The 20,236-nt window shown below is 37.3% G+C and overlaps 1 protein-coding gene across 6 annotated transcripts in view; it reads right to left on the reverse strand.

Annotated features, from left to right (window-relative positions):
• ADAMTSL1 (ADAMTS like 1) overlaps positions 1 to 20,236 on the reverse strand; it is an 869,288-nt gene that overhangs the window by 182,029 nt on the left and 667,023 nt on the right. For all 6 annotated transcript variants that reach the window (XM_017660035.3, XM_017660032.3, XM_073228449.1 and 3 more), the window contains 3 exons: positions 16,511 to 16,715; positions 15,079 to 15,226; positions 12,530 to 12,614 (listed from right to left, as the gene is read on the reverse strand). In XM_017660035.3, coding sequence (XP_017515524.3) covers positions 12,530 to 12,614; positions 15,079 to 15,226; positions 16,511 to 16,715 — 438 coding nt within the window. The remainder of the gene's footprint in view (positions 1 to 12,529; positions 12,615 to 15,078; positions 15,227 to 16,510; positions 16,716 to 20,236) is intronic.

Here is a 20,236-nt window from a genome sequence, read left to right on the forward strand (position 1 = left end):
TCCCTCTTTGTTTTGGAGTACGTTTGTGTGTGAGAGTGACAGGGGAAAGGGTGGAGGGAATGAACCAAACAGTGTAGGAAAAAAATATTATGAAAGACTAAAATGAACCCAAAAGATTACTGGGTATCCTGGTAAGGGCATCCTTCCTAGTTATTGCAATCTTTCATTGACTGTGAGCTATTTTGCCACTCTATAAACTGCAGAAAATGGATAATGCAAATGATTCTTGCCCACAGAAATGCAGATTGTGTCTAAGGAATGCAATTGATTCCTGTCCTTTGGAAAGACCCATTTTGCATCTCATTGTAAATTCAATGCAGCCTTCTTATTTGCCTAAACATGCATGGTTCTTGAACTTTCCTTTGGAATTGGTTGTAACATCTTCCTGATTCCCTCATTAATTAATGAGGTAAATAAAGTCTTTGAAAGATGTTCATTTTATATTTGCATGAGAATCATGCATTTTCCTCTTTCTAAAATTTTATCATTTAGCTAATGGCCATAGAGGGATCTGGAAAAATAAAATATCGTATAAGTAATTCTACCCTACCCTAGATTAACCAGAAAGTCTTCTGCATAAATATGTCATTGGGGGTCAAAAATCACCAGGTGTTATTGGTAAGATATTAGTCCATCCTGCCTCATCTAAGTTTTGATCCAATCTTTCTTTCTCTAGTCCTTTTTTTCTTTGGCTTTAAAAAGTTGGTTGTTCTCCTGGTTCTGGGCAATCCTTGAGACATTTAGGAAAAGGTACAGTTACCTAAATGAAAGCTGGGCATTTTGGCATTTGGATATATGAGAAAAAAATTGCTGCTGGGTGGGAAGAAAATTGGAAAAGGGAACAAGAAACACCTTCTTTCATCTAAGTCTCAATTTTACAATGGGATCAAAGGCTTCATGAAAAACTTTTTAGTTACTTAATGTCCCTCAAATTAAAAAGGGAAGATTTTGTAAAACTCTTCAGAATAAGTAAACAAACAAAAACTTTGGAATGCTCCAAAGGAAGGCAGCTCTTTAACTGAATTACTTAGAAATTTTAGAATTCCTTGTAAAACCCATAATAGCAAGACAACCTTAAAATGATTATTTAAAAATACAGCTCAAGCATTAAAGTTTTGGGAGAACACTTTTCCAAAATATGCCTCTACATTCACTCAGAACCACACCTAAATCATTCCAAATAAATGAGAACCTAACTTATTGTGAAAGATTTTAGTCAAGGATACTTGATCTGAATGTGGAATTATGAAAATATTTCTCAACTGCTGTTGTTAGCTTACAGCTCTCTGGAGCTGCAAATAATTCATGCTAGTTATGCAACTCATATTGAAGTCTCTGAGCAAAATTCTTCAAAGGGGTCCAGGACACCACCCCAAAAACAGCTGACAGCACCACTCTTTTTTTTTTAATAGGTTCCTCAGATCCTTAAGTATCATGTCTGGATTGTGAGGTTCTTTAGCCCTGTAAAGTGCCCCATGAGAAAGAATGATCACAACCAAGAATAGAATGAATCCTAGAGATTAAAATAATAAAACAAATGACAATTATGATGCAGCCACCAACATAACTACTGGGAAAACAAACTTCAGTGACAGTCCCACTTCATGCCCCTAAGCAGTAATAAATAAATAAACGTGAAGGACGGACACAGTTCCGAAATGCACTTAAAGGCAGTGCTGAGAGAACGATACTCCGTGGCATTTTCCAAGTAGTAGACTTCATTTTCTCATGATAATGATGCCCTTTTGGGTTCTTTGAGAGGCAGCTGGCTTCTGCAAGAATGCCCTCAGGACTTTCTTGATGAAATGCTCAGGTCTACAAGTGGGGAAGAAAAGCTGACTGTATTAATGACCACGTTTTCCTTCCAAGGAGACTTCACACTAGAAGGAAATACTGTGGGGGATCAGAGTTCTCTCAAAGTTCTGAGACAGACTACCAGGCTCTTTGAGGGCATAGGACCTCCTGTCTGAGGACTCCGTCAAGCTCGTCTTGTAGTTCTGACCTTCTCTGACATGGTTCCAGACAAGACATTAGAAGGGGTCTCACTCACTAAAGGAGGGATGCTGTTGACCCTTAGGAGGTTGTGCTTCTGAAACAGTGAGAAAAAAGCTGGTGGGAGGACAGTTAATAAACGGTTTCTAAGAGCGCTGGCCCTAACTTGCCTCCCTTCCCACAAAGCCAGTCCTCAGCTCTCTTGTTCCCAACAGCATCCAACACACCGGGCAATGCCTTTCTTCTGGAATCACGCTCTCCTCTGGGCCTACAGGACACTAACCTCTCTTGGATTTCTTTCCTTTTCTGGTGACTTGCTTTTCCTCCCCTCAAACTCTAAATGCGGCAGCGCCTGGGAGCTCAGATTGCTGCTGTTTTCTGATGTGTCCTTCAGTGATTCTTGGTTTCAAACACTACCGATGTGTGGGCAGCCTCTGAGTATTTAATCTTTAGACTTCTTTTCCTGAGTTTTATAACCAAACTTTCTTTGGTAAGATTTGGGATAGAGAGCCATTTACTCTTGGAAAGGAGTGAACACTAGTTTAATATAATTCATCTACCAAAAACTTATTAAGGGCTTTTTAGGTGCCACACACTATTCTAAGTACTTTAAACATAAAAGGTGTTAAATCTTTTTTTAACAACCTGATTGAGATAAGAACTATTATTATCTTCACTTAATATATAGGTGACGAAACTTAAGTGTAAGTCAGTCACACAGTTAGCAAGGTTTCAAGTGCTTGTCACCACTACCCATTGCTCTCTCTCCAGCTTGACATTTTTCCTTTGATATTTCAAAGGCATCTGCAGCTGAAAATGTCAAAAATGGAGCTTTTGATTTCCCTCAGTGTCCTATTGCTCTTCCAATCTTCTCCATCCCAGGAAATGATTCTAATGGCCATATAATTGCTCAAGTAAAAATTCAGGAGTTATTTGTGGCCCCTCATTTTCCAACTACTTCCACATGATTCCCAAATTCTATTAATTCTCCCTCAAAAATATTTCTAAAACTCATTTACAGCTCTCCATCCATACCACCTTGTTATAAAAATAGTTGCAACAATGACAAAAATAGTAACAGTTGCTCATGCTTTCTGATGCATTTTAAGCCTTTCTATCTTTTAACTATATATTGTTAGGAGGTAAGTATTGGTATAAACATTGTGAAATGGGCAAAAGAGATGATTGGTTGCCCTTCCAGTGGAGTGCTGGCATTGCCCTGCTGACTTTCAGGAGTTGGCTATTCTATGGACGTGTGAGTCTTTGTCATCAGCTAATTGATTTTGCAACTCTGTACAGATAGAAATTTCCTTGTGAGTGATGGTACAAATGGTCCTTGTCCAAAGTGATGGAATTTTTTCCTGTTCATGTTAATGCAAATAATTTGGTAGAAAATAAAAACTTTTCTGATTCCAATTCTTGTTTGAACTAGTTTTAGCATCTTACTGGTCCTCTCAATAATGCATGAGTCAAAAGAAAGAAGTTGATAGGTGCTCATTGTATATTTATATGAGTCATGATTTTACTTCTTTGAAAGTTATATTTTAACAGTACTACTTTCATACTGATTTTCAAATGCTAAAATCGAGACACAGAGATTTCCAAGGTCATGCTGCTAAATAAACAGCAGAGTCAGGATTCAAACTGTGGCCGTCTACTCCAGGAACCATGCTCTTCATCACCTGACCGTACTGGCTCTGAGGCTGCACACAAGCCATGATCACTGCAGCTACTCTCTCTCTCTCCTGGACTATCACAAAAGCCACTGGTCTGTTTTTTTTTCTCTGTTAACCCTTACCAATCCATTCTTCACTTGTAGCCAGGGGAATCTTAAAATGTAAAGCTTTCAGTTGTTTCCCTCTAGATCCAGAAAAAAGCCAAACTCCTTAAAGGTTACATCCTGCCATTCTCCATCCTTACCTCCTGTCTTCCTGCAGTGTGTGTAATTCCTTCTTGTCTGAAAGTCTCGGCATCTCTGGGTCACTCCCTGGGTGACCCTCCTCCCTCTCTCAGAGCAGAATAATTTCCACTCATCCTTCGGGGCTCAGCTGACACGTGCCTCTCAAAGAAGGCTTCCCTGGCACCCAGACCTACTGGGGTCCCGTCAGGCTCTCTTAGAGCACCTCTTCATTTTCTCATAGCAGTTCTCTGTTTTTGAAAATCAAGTATGAATTTTTTATGTATTAATTGGTTCCCTCAGTAGACCAAACCTCTATGAAGGCAGAACTTTGCATTCCAGACACTCAAATATGTTTACAAATGAATAAATAAATGGATAAATAGGAGGGTAAGAGTTGATGTTATAAGTGACTTGGTACTGGGCTTGATTTGAGCCCAAAGACTGAAACCAAGCTAGATAAAGAGGCAATAGCCTCATAACGCAAAGAAATTAAATCATGTCTCCCAGTTCCAGGCATTGGCATGAGGAAACAAAAACCTTCTCTGGCTGTAGGAGTTCCTTTTGGTCTTTTAAAAAGTTTTTGTGTCCAAACTTAGCTATAGTGGCTGTTATTCATTTTATATTTCCCATAGTTGAACTTAAGCAGTGTGTGCTGGCCTCATTTCATCTTGAAGGGGTCTTGGGTTATCATGTAGCTTGAGGCAAGTTAAAATTCTGTGTCTATCACACTTCATTTAGTGTCAATAAAAAGGCTACTGTATAGAAGAAAGGATCTTTAGGCTTTAAGCCAGTGGCTGCCTTCAGTAGTTTATATGTGCCTCAGGTCTGCCAAGGCCTTATCCTACCAGCAGGTACCCAACACTGAAGGGCTCTGGAGCATTCTGGACTTGTTTCTAGGTTAGAGGAGCCCAAAGAAAGCTTCTGTGTATTTGATACATTCCACATGCACAGAGTTTAGGGAAAAAGAGAAGATGAGCCACTACCTGTATGTAGCAGATATAAATGGGACCAGATCATTCTCTTTACAAATGAAAAATGAGGGTATGACACTTGCTTCAGAGCATGTTTCTCTCTCATTGCTTTTCTGATCTATTAGATAGAACGTGATTTAAAGATTAGGGTTTCCTTGAGGCTAGTCTGATTGTTTAAAAAGCTACGTCCCAGGCACTAAAATGCCATTATAGTTTCCAGTGCTATTAATGCATTTGTAGTTCTCAGCTTAGTCCTATGATATAGTTTTTAATGCAGATCATCTTTCCTGATTTTGATAAAAATCTACAATATTATAAACTCAGAACACTTTCCACGAGCTGTTTGTTCTTTATGTGGAGTGAAATCCATTTATCTTGCAGTTTTGTAAAGGTTTCTTTCCTTTAATTCAGCAAGTCTAGCAAAGCTTCCCAACGAAAAGTTTAGTCATTAAAAACGACCTTAATGGACTTAACATATATTGGTGGTGACAGGGTCCATGCTTTATTTTGGCTCACACAGATCCCATTAATTTGTCTTTGTCACTCTCTAGGGCTCAGCAGAGCAACGGTTCAGATTTAGCTTTCTGAAAGTAGCTACAGAATGGGCAATAAGTGGGGACTATAGGAAGGGCTGACAAATTTAGAACTTCTTGGTTTGCAATAAAGGTTTTTTTGGTGACTACATAAAAATGACTCTGTCTTCTCTCTTGAATTTGTATTGAATTTTCTTGGCACATTCTGGGGGCAATCTATGGGGGTCAGCTGAATTTAACGCATTGTTGAGAGAGGATGCTTGTCCACCCAAGCATTTTCTAAACTTTTCTGATTAACTTTGGCATTCTCTATAGATCCCTTTTTATTCAAATAAGGGTAACTAAACTTTGTCCCTCGGGATCAACTCTGCGCTAAAGTCAAAGTGTGATGCTTACAAGTGAGTCTTCAAAGAGACTCAGAGTATAGCAGAGAGGCAGGGAGGTGGTGTTAGCTGGGGAACCAGTGCCTGAATTTTGAGTTAAATAGTACTTCTCACTCCCATTCCATTAGGTACAATGCATATAAGACAAATACAACTTCTGCCTTGACTTCTCCATTTGTAAATGAGTGACTGTTGTACATTTTTACTCTCTTACACATTGTCTAGGAAGATGAATGATGCTGGAAAAGGCCCAATCATAAGACAGTTAACACATACAGACAGCTTCCTGCATGTTAGTGATTGTGCATGTGTTAACTTACTCCTCACATAACTCTATGCTGTATGTACCATGATTATGCTCATGTTACAAATGAGGGAATTGCAGCCTATAAGGGTAAGTGACTTGCCCAGGGTCCTCTGCTGCTTGTGGGGGATCCAAGATCAACAGCTAGGCAGTCTGTCACAGGAGACCACACTTTTCAGCACTGTGTACATTGCTGCTCTGTATGGAAGTGTGATTGATAATTAAACTGCGTTTTACTTTGATCCCAGCAAGGCTGTACCCTTGTTTGAGCACACACACAGACAGACTCACCCCTCATCAACTCACATAGTTGGCAGCATGACTGTCTGAAAAACAATTCAAATTTTAGGAAATCATCTGTGGTTCCTATAGCCTGTTTTCAACATATAGACAGGAATCACTGAGGTGCATATACTGATATACAATAGCTGATCATTTGCTATACAAAATGATCCAGTAATCTTTCCCCGAGTACTAGTTTGGAGTCCCAGTCAGATTCAAATTCTATCACAATCTGCCAAACTTCAGTTATATCTACATCGCCTTAACATCCCCCAACAAATCTTTCAGTGTATAATATATCACACTCTTTCATTTATTTCTCGCATTTGTGAATTACCATATACTAGCATAACTATTCTGATAATTTAGCTTGGAGAAACATATGGCAGTGGAGAGAATTTGGGAATTCAATAAATAATTCTCCTACATACCTTTTTAAATCAATAACACTACCATGCTGTGTATCCCGGATATCAAATGGCATTACTTAAAAAAAGCTAGCTCATTTGTTCAGTCTGTGGATAATTGGCCAATATTCAGCATTTTGTTACAGTTCTATCATTTCTGTGAGAAGAACACACTCAAGGTTTCTTGAGGGCAAGGACTACTGGGTTTATTTTTATAGTAACTACTCCTGATACAAAGCATGGCATGGAGCAGACGACTTATGAGCACATTTAGCTTCTTTCATTAAGAGGCATGAAAACTTAGCAGGTCCAGTGACTCTTCATTGTTGTCTGAAGTACATAATCAGCCAGAGAACTTACACAAATCATTCTGCTGTTGCAGAGGATGTAATGACTTGGGTAGATGGGGAGCAGAAAGGAAGGAGCTGGAAAAGAGAGGTCACAAAAGTTACAGGGACAAAGCGTGGCCAGTGTGAGGCTTCAGCTCTGCCTTGTACTAATTCTCAAAATCAAAGGCTTTTGTACTTTTTTATCCTGCAATTCTAATGCTCAACCTTGTTCTGCTTGAACACCTTTTATGTTGGCTTAATGATCTGCAAATAGTGTTAAAATTTCTCAATCTTAGGTGAGATGACTCTTGACTCTTAAGAAATATATCTGTGTGTACATACACACACATACATATCTATATCCACCAATGTAAGATATTTCTTTGATTTTCTGTGGCCTGAGATTCACAAAGAGACTGTAATTCAGGCATTTTGTATTGAGGATATAAACAGCAAAACTATCTGGATCCATTACTGATGTTTGATTCCCTAAATATTCTTTGGGGGAAAATATAAAAACACATGTCACACAATTAACATTTCTAGCCACTTAAAAAAAATGAATTCACATCATTCTTAACGACTGAGTTAAGCCATCCACATTCTCAGACAACCTAGTGGATATAAATATGGACTAATGTAAATGTATGCTTAAATATTATGTATTTAAATCCTATTTCTAACAAGGTAAACAAGGCATTTCATGACTGCAGGGTCTCCATGGTGACTCTTATTGGCTTTCCTTTCTGTATCTAATTCCTTGTGGGTTCCGTTCACACAGATGCATGACAGGAATTTCTCTTTGCTTCTCTTATTGAATCAACCCCATCTCTAAGCTGATGCCATCTGGCATCCAGATATTACTTCTGCCTTCTGCCTGCTTTGCTTTTCCTTAATCTTCTTCCTTTTTTAAATGGCTCACACCAAGATTATTTATGGCAATATATTTAAGGCCAGGTATTGTGTTGAAGCACAAAAATGTTTTTCTAAACCATGTAGTAAAGCTGTTAACTCAAGATATTTTAAATGCAAGATCAAGGCATAGGACCACCCAATCCTACCGTTGAAGAGGAAGGCACTCTTAAGGTTCTCCACCTGGTGTGTCCCAGGGTTTTATGGAGGGATGGCTGGTTAAAATGGCTGTGTTGGTCACATAGTGCCCAAAGGAATCACCTATCTCCTGTTGCTTTGTCTGAGCCATCCAAGCAGGATTCCTGGTCACTGAAATAAATCTGGGAGCAAACTGGCTTCCCTAGATGTCCAGTTAGTCCTTACTTCCTCTCTCTGAGATGACTTGATCAGAGAGCAGAAAGTCTGGAAAGAGGAAGGCAGAACATATGGGCACCCAGGCCATACCTTTCTCTTACCCATGCCTCCCTGAAAGGATATATCTTCTAGGGCACTGGATGGCCTATTAGTGGCCAGAAGGAGTCAAAGAAATGAATAATATCCTTTCTGTGCTGAATTTGATTGGGCTTTCTAAGGTGGCCAGCTGAGTAACTTCCTGTACAGCAACAGTAGACCAGCTATCTTTATGTGGCCTACTGATCACCCTAGTATCAGTTTTGGTCAAGAAATGAAGTTGTTGAAGTGGTTGTAATGTGTATTGGCTTGAGGTGGTTGTGATGTGTATGCAGACACTCAACGAAGACTGAAATTAAGGTATAAAAATAGGAGATGGGAAATCAAGTCAGTCATTTCTTTAGCTTCTACCTGATTAATGAATATAATTGTACTACCATATTTGAGTTTGGATCCCTCACCAAGTAAACTAAAATTCTGAGGATTTAAAAAATACCTAGAAAGCTCTTCCCTTTTATTTGTCCGTAGAAGAAACCATCTGGGCTCAATCTGTCATTTAAATGATGTGTTTAAAACCTAACATTACTCTCATCAGCTGGAGGCAAATTCAAAAACATATAGTTCTAATAAGAGCAGAAGAGAATTCCACCAGTCATTTTTCCATTTTCCCCTTTCTAGTGCTAGAAAGGCACTGTTGTTACCCTCAGAAAAATCCATGTCTCCCAAAATCTTATTGTTTGTATAAGTCTATCTCTAACCACAGTTCCTTCTGTGTTAATTGGGTAGTAGAGATTTCTATGGATTCCTCCACAGCAAGCTCACTTTACTGTATTTATTTATAAGACCATGTGTGCTTGATCAGCTTCTGTGGCTAAAGCCCCACATCACTTTATTTTGGTCTGTCCATGTTCAGTCCAATGGAGAGACACAAAAATACTCTGCTTAAAGATTCCTGCTTTTGTTTGTCAAGGAAACCTGATCAAAACATGTGCCTGGTTCAAGACGAACCATGACCACCAGAGAAAAATCAGCTGAGAGGGTATGACTCCAACAAATAGGTCAGGAAATCATTTTTTATATCAAGAAAATATATTCATCTTAAGTCCTACCTTTGTCCCATGTGAATCAAATACATCATGAATAAACCAGTCTGTTGCCAAGAAAAGAACAATGTCTGAAAGTCTTTCTGAATGCAGCTGCAGCTTTATAAAATGAATCTCAATATACGAAAGACATTACCGTAATGTGAATGAATCTTGATACTTATTTCAGCTGTTCTGTGAGACTGATATCTTTATTTATGTCTTCTGCATGGCATTTCATTTAGTGGGACAACAACATTGGTATATGCTCTCATTCTATAAAGTTTTAATTATTCTTGGCAGTTAAACTATAACTTCAATCATAGTTTTCTTCTAAACATATCTTAGAGTGGTTGCTTACAAACATGTTTTTGGCCAGAATGCTAACCAACTATTTTTTTTTCGTCTTGGGGTTACCAAAAGTATCGTATATTCAATAACAGTATCTCCACATGCTGAAGACTTGTGGCTGCTGATCGTCCTATATTAATTAATGAGACAGGCTGGTGATACTTTCATTTTACATAAGGGAAAATAACTGATATTTGCTGTTTTGCTACCGAACTCTCCATGTCAGCTAGAGCCAAAGCAAGAGACAATAGTGTGGACCCCTGCTCCTGCTTCTCTGTACCAGTTCAGAAGGGACAACCACAGCTTCTAAACGTTACCATTTAATTTAAGCAATGTCAGTCTCTTTGGTAGGGGGAAGGAAAGACTTGCTGACAATATATCATTTTTTCATTATACTGTAGAGAGTAATTATAGACTGCTACATACATTTAGAAACTAGTCTGTGTGGTTTAAAAAAAGAAAGAAGACCATGAAAAATTATGTTTTTAAAATTCAAAATCAATACAAAAATAATGTGACATGTAGCACCTTTCCTAGGGCTCAGGGCACTAAACATGTAAAGTGTATTAAAATGAGGAAACTATATACCTTTCATTACATTATTCTACAGCTGTCATTTATTTCATTGTGGTATAAAAGTAATTATTGTTCTGAGCATAATAGTATACATTTCCTTTACCCGGCACCAGCACTCCAATTACAATCCACTTCAGCTCAGATTAATCATGCCAAGATGGCAATTCCATTACATCAAGAGTAAAATTTAATAATCTAATATGTGGCTATAGTTTCAATGACTAAAACTATATGTTTAACTACTTTAGGGATTTTATTAAGATTAAAGTTAAACAGTGCATCTTAATCAGACTTTTAGTAGAAAACACTCATTACAAAATATGGTTGACCACGGTCTATGTAATGCTTCTGTAGAAGCATTAAACTCCACTTAAATCTCTTGCTTGAAACGTATCTAATAATGCGGAAGATGTTTAATTATTGATGTAAGATGTTTTGACTCAATTTCAACTTGGTTACATTATTTAACATTAGTCATAATGCAAAATTATATAGAGGATTATGCTTGAGTCCAAATGACAAAGTACAGCTACAGAAGAGCAGAGTTAATTTATTTAAAATAATACATATCTGGTTTTAAGCATATTTAACCTGAGAATACATAGAAGGAATAACTAGCTCCAAATACATGGCATCTTTCTGTGTCTTAAATAGGACCTTAGTGGATTAAAAAGTTAATACTTTTCCTAAAATGAACTGCTTACTTCCTCTCCAGCAGAAAGAAGGCCTGTCAAGCCAGGTACTGGTAGGAGAGAAACAAAAAATTTTAAGACTTCATATATTCATGTAAAAGTTGTGCTGTGATCTTTAGTCACTTCCTTTCCTCTAAAGGTCCACAATGACTAGTTGCTTTTTCTTATGGGCTTTCCTCAAAGAAGTAGACAAAGTTGCTGTAGGAACTTTGTAGTGAAGAAATAATTTATGTTCGCTCATTGTCCTTTTATGTAAGAAGTGTAGGAGCCATTTCTTTGTGAAACCAAGTGACTGCGCATAGTTTCTTTCCAAATGAACTTTGGTCCCTGTACCATTCTGCATTCTCGATTTCTTTCCTAATCTCTTGCTGTTGAAGGGGTGATTCAGGAACACAATTTGTGTTCTTGCAAATCATACCAGATTTAGATTAAAAAAGGATGAATCTGAGAAAATTCTAAATTGTTTTTTGATATATATATATATTACCATGTTAACTTATATGTCTAGCAAAATTTAAACTATGGGATGAAATTTGGAAACCATGTCATATCTTACATGTTAGACTGTGAGCTCATGGAGGGTGGATAACAGGTAACTCGTCCTACATACGCACGCCCAACACAGAGCCTCATACTTGTATTAAACAAATTAATGTAGAAAATCATCAATCTTAGAAATAGCTTTGGTCACAAATGAAATTCATTAATAGAGTGCTTTCCCTTATTTTTAAAATGATGCAGTAGATATACCCATTGGTGTTTTCTAGTAGAATCAATATACAGCTATCTATCAACCAGCCAATCAATCAACATTAGTCTCTCATTTCCTCTTCTGAAGCATCTGGGAAATCTGGGCCTCATGGTCTTAAATTTCATGGCCTTGATAAGAGTGAGTGGGTATGGGGCATGATTGAGTGTAGCAAAGACCTGGTGTCCATCTGATATCAATCCCAGTAAGAAAGGGAAAAGAAAAGGTAGTAAATGTCCCTTGCCCTCAGATACTTAGGTATCAGATAAAGGGTTTTACTTACCCTTTATTTTCTGTGAATGGCTATATTGCAGAGCTGGGAGATAAGGAGTGTGAAGAGCTGCTCAGACTTTCACACCAATCTATGTTATATCACCAGATGCCCCTGGGCCTTTTCACTTTGGCTTCTTGGAAAAGGGGAGGTCAGGTTTTGGAGAAGTTGGTAAGTGCTATACCTTCATTTACCTACTTCCAAATTGAAAAGTATTTAGAGGGGTGATCCTAAGTTTGAGAAGCACTTTGAAATTGATAGATATCTAACCTGACTGTCCCAAAGCATCATCTTGCTCTTGGTAAGAAGATTAGATTAGCTCACAACTCAAGAAAGCCAGTGAGACACTGCTTTATTTAAACCAATCAGCTTCCAAAGCAAAATGACTTGTGGTTTCAAAACTTACGAAGGTTCTTCGGACACAGCAGCTCCTTCTTCTAGCTCCTGAGCTTCTTTATACCATGGCAGCTTGGCCTCTACTGGAAGTTTCTCTGAGAATTAAGTGAATGCACATGAAAGAGAAGAGGTTAGACCCAATTTGGGATTTGAGGGGAATTACTTTTTCTCCTTACCAGTTCTTGATTTTGTACTACCTAGAAACTACACTGATAAATGCAAACAGGTAAACTTCTGCCTCTGATGATGGTCATATAAAAAAAGAATCAGATTTAAAAATATTTAATGATACTAGTCTCTGTGTATATGCTTCCTCTTTTTTATGTTGAAGAGCAAAGGCAAATCTTGTTATTATGAAAGTCATAATCACAGGAGCACTAGCTCAATGTGGGTATAAAGAGTCATCAAAGTATCTTTCACTACTTCCTTTGGGAAAGATTTGGTAATACTTCCCTTTTAAAATAAACACAAATAAGTTATATTGTGATACTTTCATAAATTCTAACTTTTTTTTCTTTTTTCTTTTGGCTAAGGGTGATCTATGCCGTATTGTCAAAAACAAACAAACCTGGTACTCTGAAATTCGTTAAGTCATTGCTCTAGATATCTGACTCATTCAATACCATCCCAAAGCTCTCTGACAACTGAATAGCAACTCAGGGTCCAAACCCCATAAATTGACTTGTTTCACCTGTTTATCTAGCTTTGGTCAAACAATTCAGAACAAGCTTCCTAATTATTTCCTGGAAAAAAATATTGTGGAGGAGAAAAAGAAAGAGGGAGGCTTTAACTGCTCCTATAGAAGTAACTGCCAAGATTCCCATTCTGACATATTTATTGGGGTCATTTAAATATTTGCCTTTATAGTATGAGCCAGTGAAGCTCCCTCACCATTTTATAGCACATAATTGTAAAGATGAAAGAAATATGTTCATATATGCATATGTCGTCAAATTATAGGACATTTTAATGATGTTTAGAGAGCCACACTCACTACTCAGTTGTGAAAATCAAGATTTTATTATTGATAGTTAACCACAAACTATTTTCCTTTCTCTGAAGTGGCTTGATAAAGACAGAGCTAATAAATAATTGACTCTTTTAAGTTGGGGACATCACTGCTTGTCCTTATGTGCAGCAATTGCTAATAGTCAGAAAACAAAGCAAGTAAGAAATATAAAACTGCTGAAGCCACAAGGGTTTACTAACAATTCAAATGCAGCAACACGGTCTTTATACATACATCACTTTACAACTAGTCCACTTCTCCCAACCAAATGACTCAGTCAACAGTGCCATCCCTGACAGTGCGAGCTCTCTGCGGCCCTCAGCTCGACACTAATAGTAAGCTTGTAATACTTTGCTGTCTATTTGAACCAAATCCCATCAGATGTACTAGAAGCCACTCCTCCCATATTTGAGGATGCTAATGATAGTCAAGAGTTGAAGATTACATTTGTGGAAAATTTACTATTAGCCAGGCAGTGAACTAAACATCCTATTTGCATTATATCTCATTTAATCCTCATATGATCTCTGAGGTGCTTATTATTATTATTATCTCTATTTTATTATTATCTGAGCTGGTTCTTATTATTATCCCTATTTTACCGATGAGGAAACTGAGGCTTAGAGAGAGATGTATTGATACAATTAATCAGGATTTCTGGGATGTTTTTATTTTTTTGGTTTACTTTTATATCATGAATTTGAATTTCATAATGCCATTCAATCCCACCAAGAGTCACCTATAGTTTAATAAAGAGCTACAATGCAGCTAATTTTCAGAGAAATGTAATGGCTTAATGAAAGAAATTACAAATAGGAATGATATTTAATATTATAAATAGGAAGAAGCTTATAGTAAGTTCTTCCAAATGATTTGTGACTTTGGAACTTTCTATTTCAATGACACAGACTAACAATATTAGCAAAGAAGTCAGGTTAGTTTCATGCTAATCTGAGAGATCCCATGTAATTATAATAAATCTTGATCACTATGTAGAACTTTTCTGAAATTTACTTTTTATAAATTATTTGCAGTACCTATTAAATTTTGATTTATTCCAGTTTTTCATTTCAAATCATGATTCTGAAATCTACCCTCGTATTAATGTTTTAATTTTCAGTATAAAAAGCAACAGTTTTCTGTTTCATCAGTTTGAAGTAAGAGACTTCCCAGTGTACTTTGTGCTTAGCAAAGTAGACACTCTTGGATTCTAACAGCATTGTTTCTAACAGCAAGAAATGTGGGTAGTAAATTATACAACTATTTCTACAATATCTCAGTATCTCCTTTCAGGCAGCAATATCTGATATTTTTCAGCAATAACCTTCAAACAACTTTATGACCTGTGAGAGGATTCTACAAAATGGAGTGCTTAATAACAATTTGCAAGCAAAACTGTCTGAAAGACTGTTAAAAAGAGTTAAGTCCATTTAGTAGAGTCTAAGTTACAAAGAATAGTTAATAAGAACATTCAGGATACTTAAAAATATTTCAAGGAGTTTAAAACAGCACCCGAATGCATGTAACAATGAAAAGATCCACCAAGTTACCTTTGGGTTTATAGCAGGGAGTGGGTATGATGCATTCCTCTTTTATGTGGGGCTTGGCTTTTGGGCTACAGCCTCCTGTGTGCATTCCTCGGTAGTCAATGCAGAGGACCACACGATATCGAAGGCCCTGGCCACATGTCACCGTGCACTGGAAGGAGAATGCAAGAGAAAGGAGACTCATAGGCAAAGCCTTGTTTACTTCTTTTCATTTCCCACCTAAGACCTTTCAAGGGCTGCTTTTATACAAGGACTCCTGGTAGATTTACACCACTTCTTACCCATCATGGGATCTGTGTTCTACTTGGTATTTAGGCTGAGGCTGGTGAGAAATTATATCACTCTTTTTCTTAGCTTTAGGTTATTACTCAGTCAGCATCCCTTAAGTAACCACTGTGTGCAAGTCCCAAACCAAGCAGCAAAAAGAAGGAGAAGAGTAATTGTAGAGTGTGCTCAAATTTGACTACCAATATGGCAGTTTAATTTTATTTTGTCACTTTGCTAATGACTGCTAGGTCTAGAATATGGGAAATGCTAGCTCCCACGTGGACATGAGCAGTTTTTTAAACTAACGTCATAGCTAATTTGTATTGCAGCGTGGCTGATCCAGTTGATTATACTGACATGGAAAAAATGTTTAAAGGAACTGATTCAATGGCTAGATGTAGACAGCACCTCTGGTGGTCCAACATGCCTGGGAGCATATGGATAGATAGAAATGTCATTAGCTCTGATCTGCTGCCACAAAGCACATAGCTCACCGAATAGTCTCTTGCCATCTCTGTGGCTGGGGGACAATGGTTTATCTCCTCTTTCTCTCTCCTTTGCCATTTCAAACCTTTTTGCATTAACAGCTAGGAAACCCAAAATAACCTTTTATTTTTAAGCTGCTGCCGCAGCTTCCCTAACATCTAAAATATTTTGGTTTTAATTATCCTGCTTCATTCCAATTATTTTGCTGCTTTCATTTCATCCTTTTTTCAATTTAATTATAGTAAAAATGAAATTATACATTTTAAATTTCAATCTACTCTGACCCTTTTTGGATATAGACAAAGTATAATAAATAAAAAATGAAACCAAACTTTTGGTCTGCTAGTTCAGTCAGAGCAGCTTTTAGTGATTCAGGATCAGTTATTCACCTCATTTACTCATGACAGACATTTGCCTTCCCTTGCTACTGAGGGAACATTATGGGGAGTGATACAGGCTTCTTGAAGTTACTTGAAAAAAAAATGTATGCTTTATTCATAGATTTTTATTATTTTTGGCTATGCTGGATTCGGGGCATGTCTACTCCAGGAGCTAAACTAGTTGGCCCTAGACACCTCAAGAGGAGAAGTGGGGAGCACACGGGATAGCTGGCGAGGTCACTATGATGAGAGGGAAGAGTGGACTTACTCTCCTAACGAACAAAGAAAGAAGGCCCAGTTACCGGAGACCACTCCTGTGCCAGCCATTTAGGGCAGTGAAAAATGTTGCAGGGCTGCACGATGGGCTTCTTAGGGGTGTACATGCACTTCCACTCTTCCACGGAGGTGACATGCCCCTGGATGTCCTCCTCCACACAGGAAACTGCCCGGCTCTGGATGCCCCCCCCACACGAGGAGGAGCACGCAGTCCACGGGGTGGCGTCCCACCTACAGAAGCAAGGGGAGTCATCAGGGCAGACATGCACATTGTCAATCTCCTCAGCGATCTTTTGACCAACCCGGTTCCCAGGGCCTATTGGGGCAGTTGGATTCTGAGAGGCTGTGGTCAAGAGAACCAAAGCCATTTATTGCCTGAAATCTGCTGAGTAAGAGAGAAGGACTCCACATTGTCAAAAGTGCCCTGTAATCCTTACAGCTCTACACAAATGTAAGAAATGACTGTTTGAGAGCTGTGCATAAGGAAATCTGTGCTGTGCGTAACCTGCTCCAGAGGGCTGTCCTCCTTTCTAGGTTCAGTATTATTCTCTGGGTGTGTATAATACTTATGTTATTTTATATCTTATAAACATGTATTCTGCATATACAATATTAGACATATTTGTTAAATCCCGTTAAGAACCTATGTCAAGACTAAAATTGCTTAATCCATTAACACTAATAGTTTGTACCTGGGCTGATACTTTTTATTTTCAGTGCAACACTTTCTTAGCTTCTGGATACTTTGACATGAGAAACTCCTCTTGAAAGGTCAAAATAAACCAACACTTTCTCACTTGTTTCTACAATCACCTACAATCAGTAACTTTGGGACTACATGAACTCAACACAATTCTGATGTTCAAACCATGCCATTATTACACTAAGAAGCAAAGGTGTTATTAAAGGCATTATCTACTCATTGAGAAATCCTGGAATTGTGAAGAAGTTTGGTTTCGGTTAGAAGGCTGATGGCATTGGCATCTAGAAATACAATTAACCGAGAGAGAAAATAACAATATTGTCAATAACATTTAAGAGAATTCTATTTATTTTTCAGATCTCTAGACAGCTCTGAAGTATCTGGGACCATATGCCGAGAGATATCTTTGCCTGATTCTCTTCTCTGCTCATATAGATTTAGGTAATGTAGAATTTTTAAGAATAGAAACATTGGGACTACCTAGTCTTTCTTGTATCTATTCTTGCTTGTTGATGAGGACTGCTAAGGAACTTTTAAGATTTCTCTGAGAATTATGAGAAAGATAATTTTAATAAGCGAAAACCAAAATGTCACCAAGTCGATCCACTTGAATAGTTAGATTTAAAAATGTTGCACAGGCATACCGTGGAGACATTAATTATTCTATAAGTAGGATTTCATGTACATTGTGAGCCTGACTTCTCTTGTGCATAAGACTGGATAATGTATATTTCCCAGTTATAGAGAATTTTCTCCACATTTTCCCTATATTGTTCAAGTCTAGGCAACAACTATTATTTCCACTGCCAACAGCCTAAACATGCTGCCAAATACAATATTTTCCTATCCATGTTTCCCCAAGAGACACATAAGAAAATGTTAGTGTGGGGAAACTGAGGCCTTCTGATCCTTTCAAGAGAATGAAACAGCTCTGTAGAGAGTTTCTTTTCCCAAAAGGTAAGACCAGCTCTCATTTGTTTCCATGTAAATCTCTGGTCTGGAGGTGGTAACAGGTCTGTTCAGACTGAAATTGGGCTGAATATGTAAGTACATATTTGCACTGGATTTGATTCGGCAGTGAAGTGGGAATATGTTTCTGAATGTACATTTAATCTCTTAGACCATTAAGATGCCATAAAAAGAGCACATTTTCTTAATTGGTACTCGAACATTGCTACACTTGACCCTTCTAAAGAGAGAGTGATTAATTTCTGTCTCAACACTTGGACCTGATGCATAGCGTAATTTCATAAATAGCAATAAGTATCCTTTTCAATGTCAGTGATCACAGAAAAAAAATGATGCTAATATTATTCTAAGAATTTATAGTCTGTTTGCAGCATGTAACTACAGCTGTATATGTGAAAAATTATCATGTGAATCTTTAAACAATACTAAGGTTATGTGGGATTTCAAAGCAAAACATGTCTAGGAGCTTTAAAAAAAGTATAATGTGAAGTTTTGAGAGGGCATCATTTAGGATATCTTAAAACAGGGACCTGGTAAGTTCTTGGAAAAGAAAAAGCATATCCAAGAATCTTGCCCTGAAAAAATAATAAGTAAGTTTATAAATCATATATTTTTTAACACCATTAGCTTTTAATTTTTTAAACACTCACAGTGTGTTTAAGAAAGTCTCAGAATTAAGAATGATGTGGAAAAGTTGTATATTATTAGTTTGAATTAAATATAATTCATGAGACTACATTCTTATATCATGTTCAGGTATGTGTTATAGCAAAAGACTGAATGCAAGAAAACACAATCTAAAAATTCATTAATGTGTCTTTTATTTGTGGTCTTAAACCCCTTTAAATAATCTCAATAAGTAAAGTCTTCTGTCTTGATCACTAGGTAGCTGCCAACTGAGAACCATTTTTGAGTCTCAATTCTTCTTATGAAATGAAGACATTACTTGTAGAAATACCTTCCATTTATGGAGACTTTCTCAATAAAGCAGAATATCTAACTTTATAGTTAGTTCAGTAACAAGTGCATGGGGTAAGAAACACAGTCTGTGTACTGATTGTCCTTTCCCACTGTGATGAATGGACAGGCCAATGTGTACACAGGAGAGGGTTCAAAGAAACACTGAGGAAGCGTATTCACTCTATGATTCAGAATACTGGACTTCAGGCATTGGGAGGAAGTCTGAATATATAAGAAATTAAGTTTGATCTAAGGAAGGCATTAGTCATACCAGAGAAATATAAATAAGAGACCGTAGAATGAGAGAAACTTAGGAGTGCCCTTACAGGAAAAACAGACTTGATGTTGTACCCCTGAAGTCCTGCTTTGCCTTTATATTGAAATTGATGGCCTTCACACAAACAGATACATGTGTCCTATGGATAATTATTTTGCAGATACAGGAATTGAGATAAAATAAAATCTGGGTTCAGTTAAATTCATTTTTTAATATTTTCATTCTGCTTTTTTTCAAGAAGAATTTAATATATAAGTTTGGTTCTGGATAAATCAGCAAAATGATACATGAATAGCATTCTAAAGTCATTTATCATCTTTATCAACATAGTCATAGGAAAGTGGGAGGGAGCTGATTAATGAGGTAACCTTTTAGTGGAAGAAGTCCAAAAAATGATAAACAAAGATATATAGTGTAAATCAAATGCCCCTCTCTACATGTTACCATTGAAATGGTAAAAAGTGAGTTCTCTGCTAGTCACTGCAAGTATTTAAGTAGATGTTGGATGACAACTTGCATTAGTGTATATGTGTTATATAAATACATACATATAGGTGTATATACATGTGTGAATACATGTTTGTACATGTGTGGTGTGTAAGTATGACTGTTGGGGAGGGGAGGGAGAAGGAAGCATCATTGGGCCATGGGAAGGAGGGCTGGACGAGATGACCTCAAGGGTCTCTATTTAGATTTGAATGCATTATTTATGGATTTTCAATCAAACATTGCTTTCTTTTATAGTTCAGAATAAAATTATTCTCTGGGATTTGTTTACTTTGAGACTGAGCAAACTGCCATGGATTATTTTAACTATTTGTGATCTGATTTAAATCCTGGGCT

This window comes from Manis javanica, chromosome 2 (genome assembly GCF_040802235.1).
Source record: "Manis javanica isolate MJ-LG chromosome 2, MJ_LKY, whole genome shotgun sequence".
Classification (NCBI taxonomy): Eukaryota; Metazoa; Chordata; class Mammalia; order Pholidota; family Manidae; genus Manis; species Manis javanica.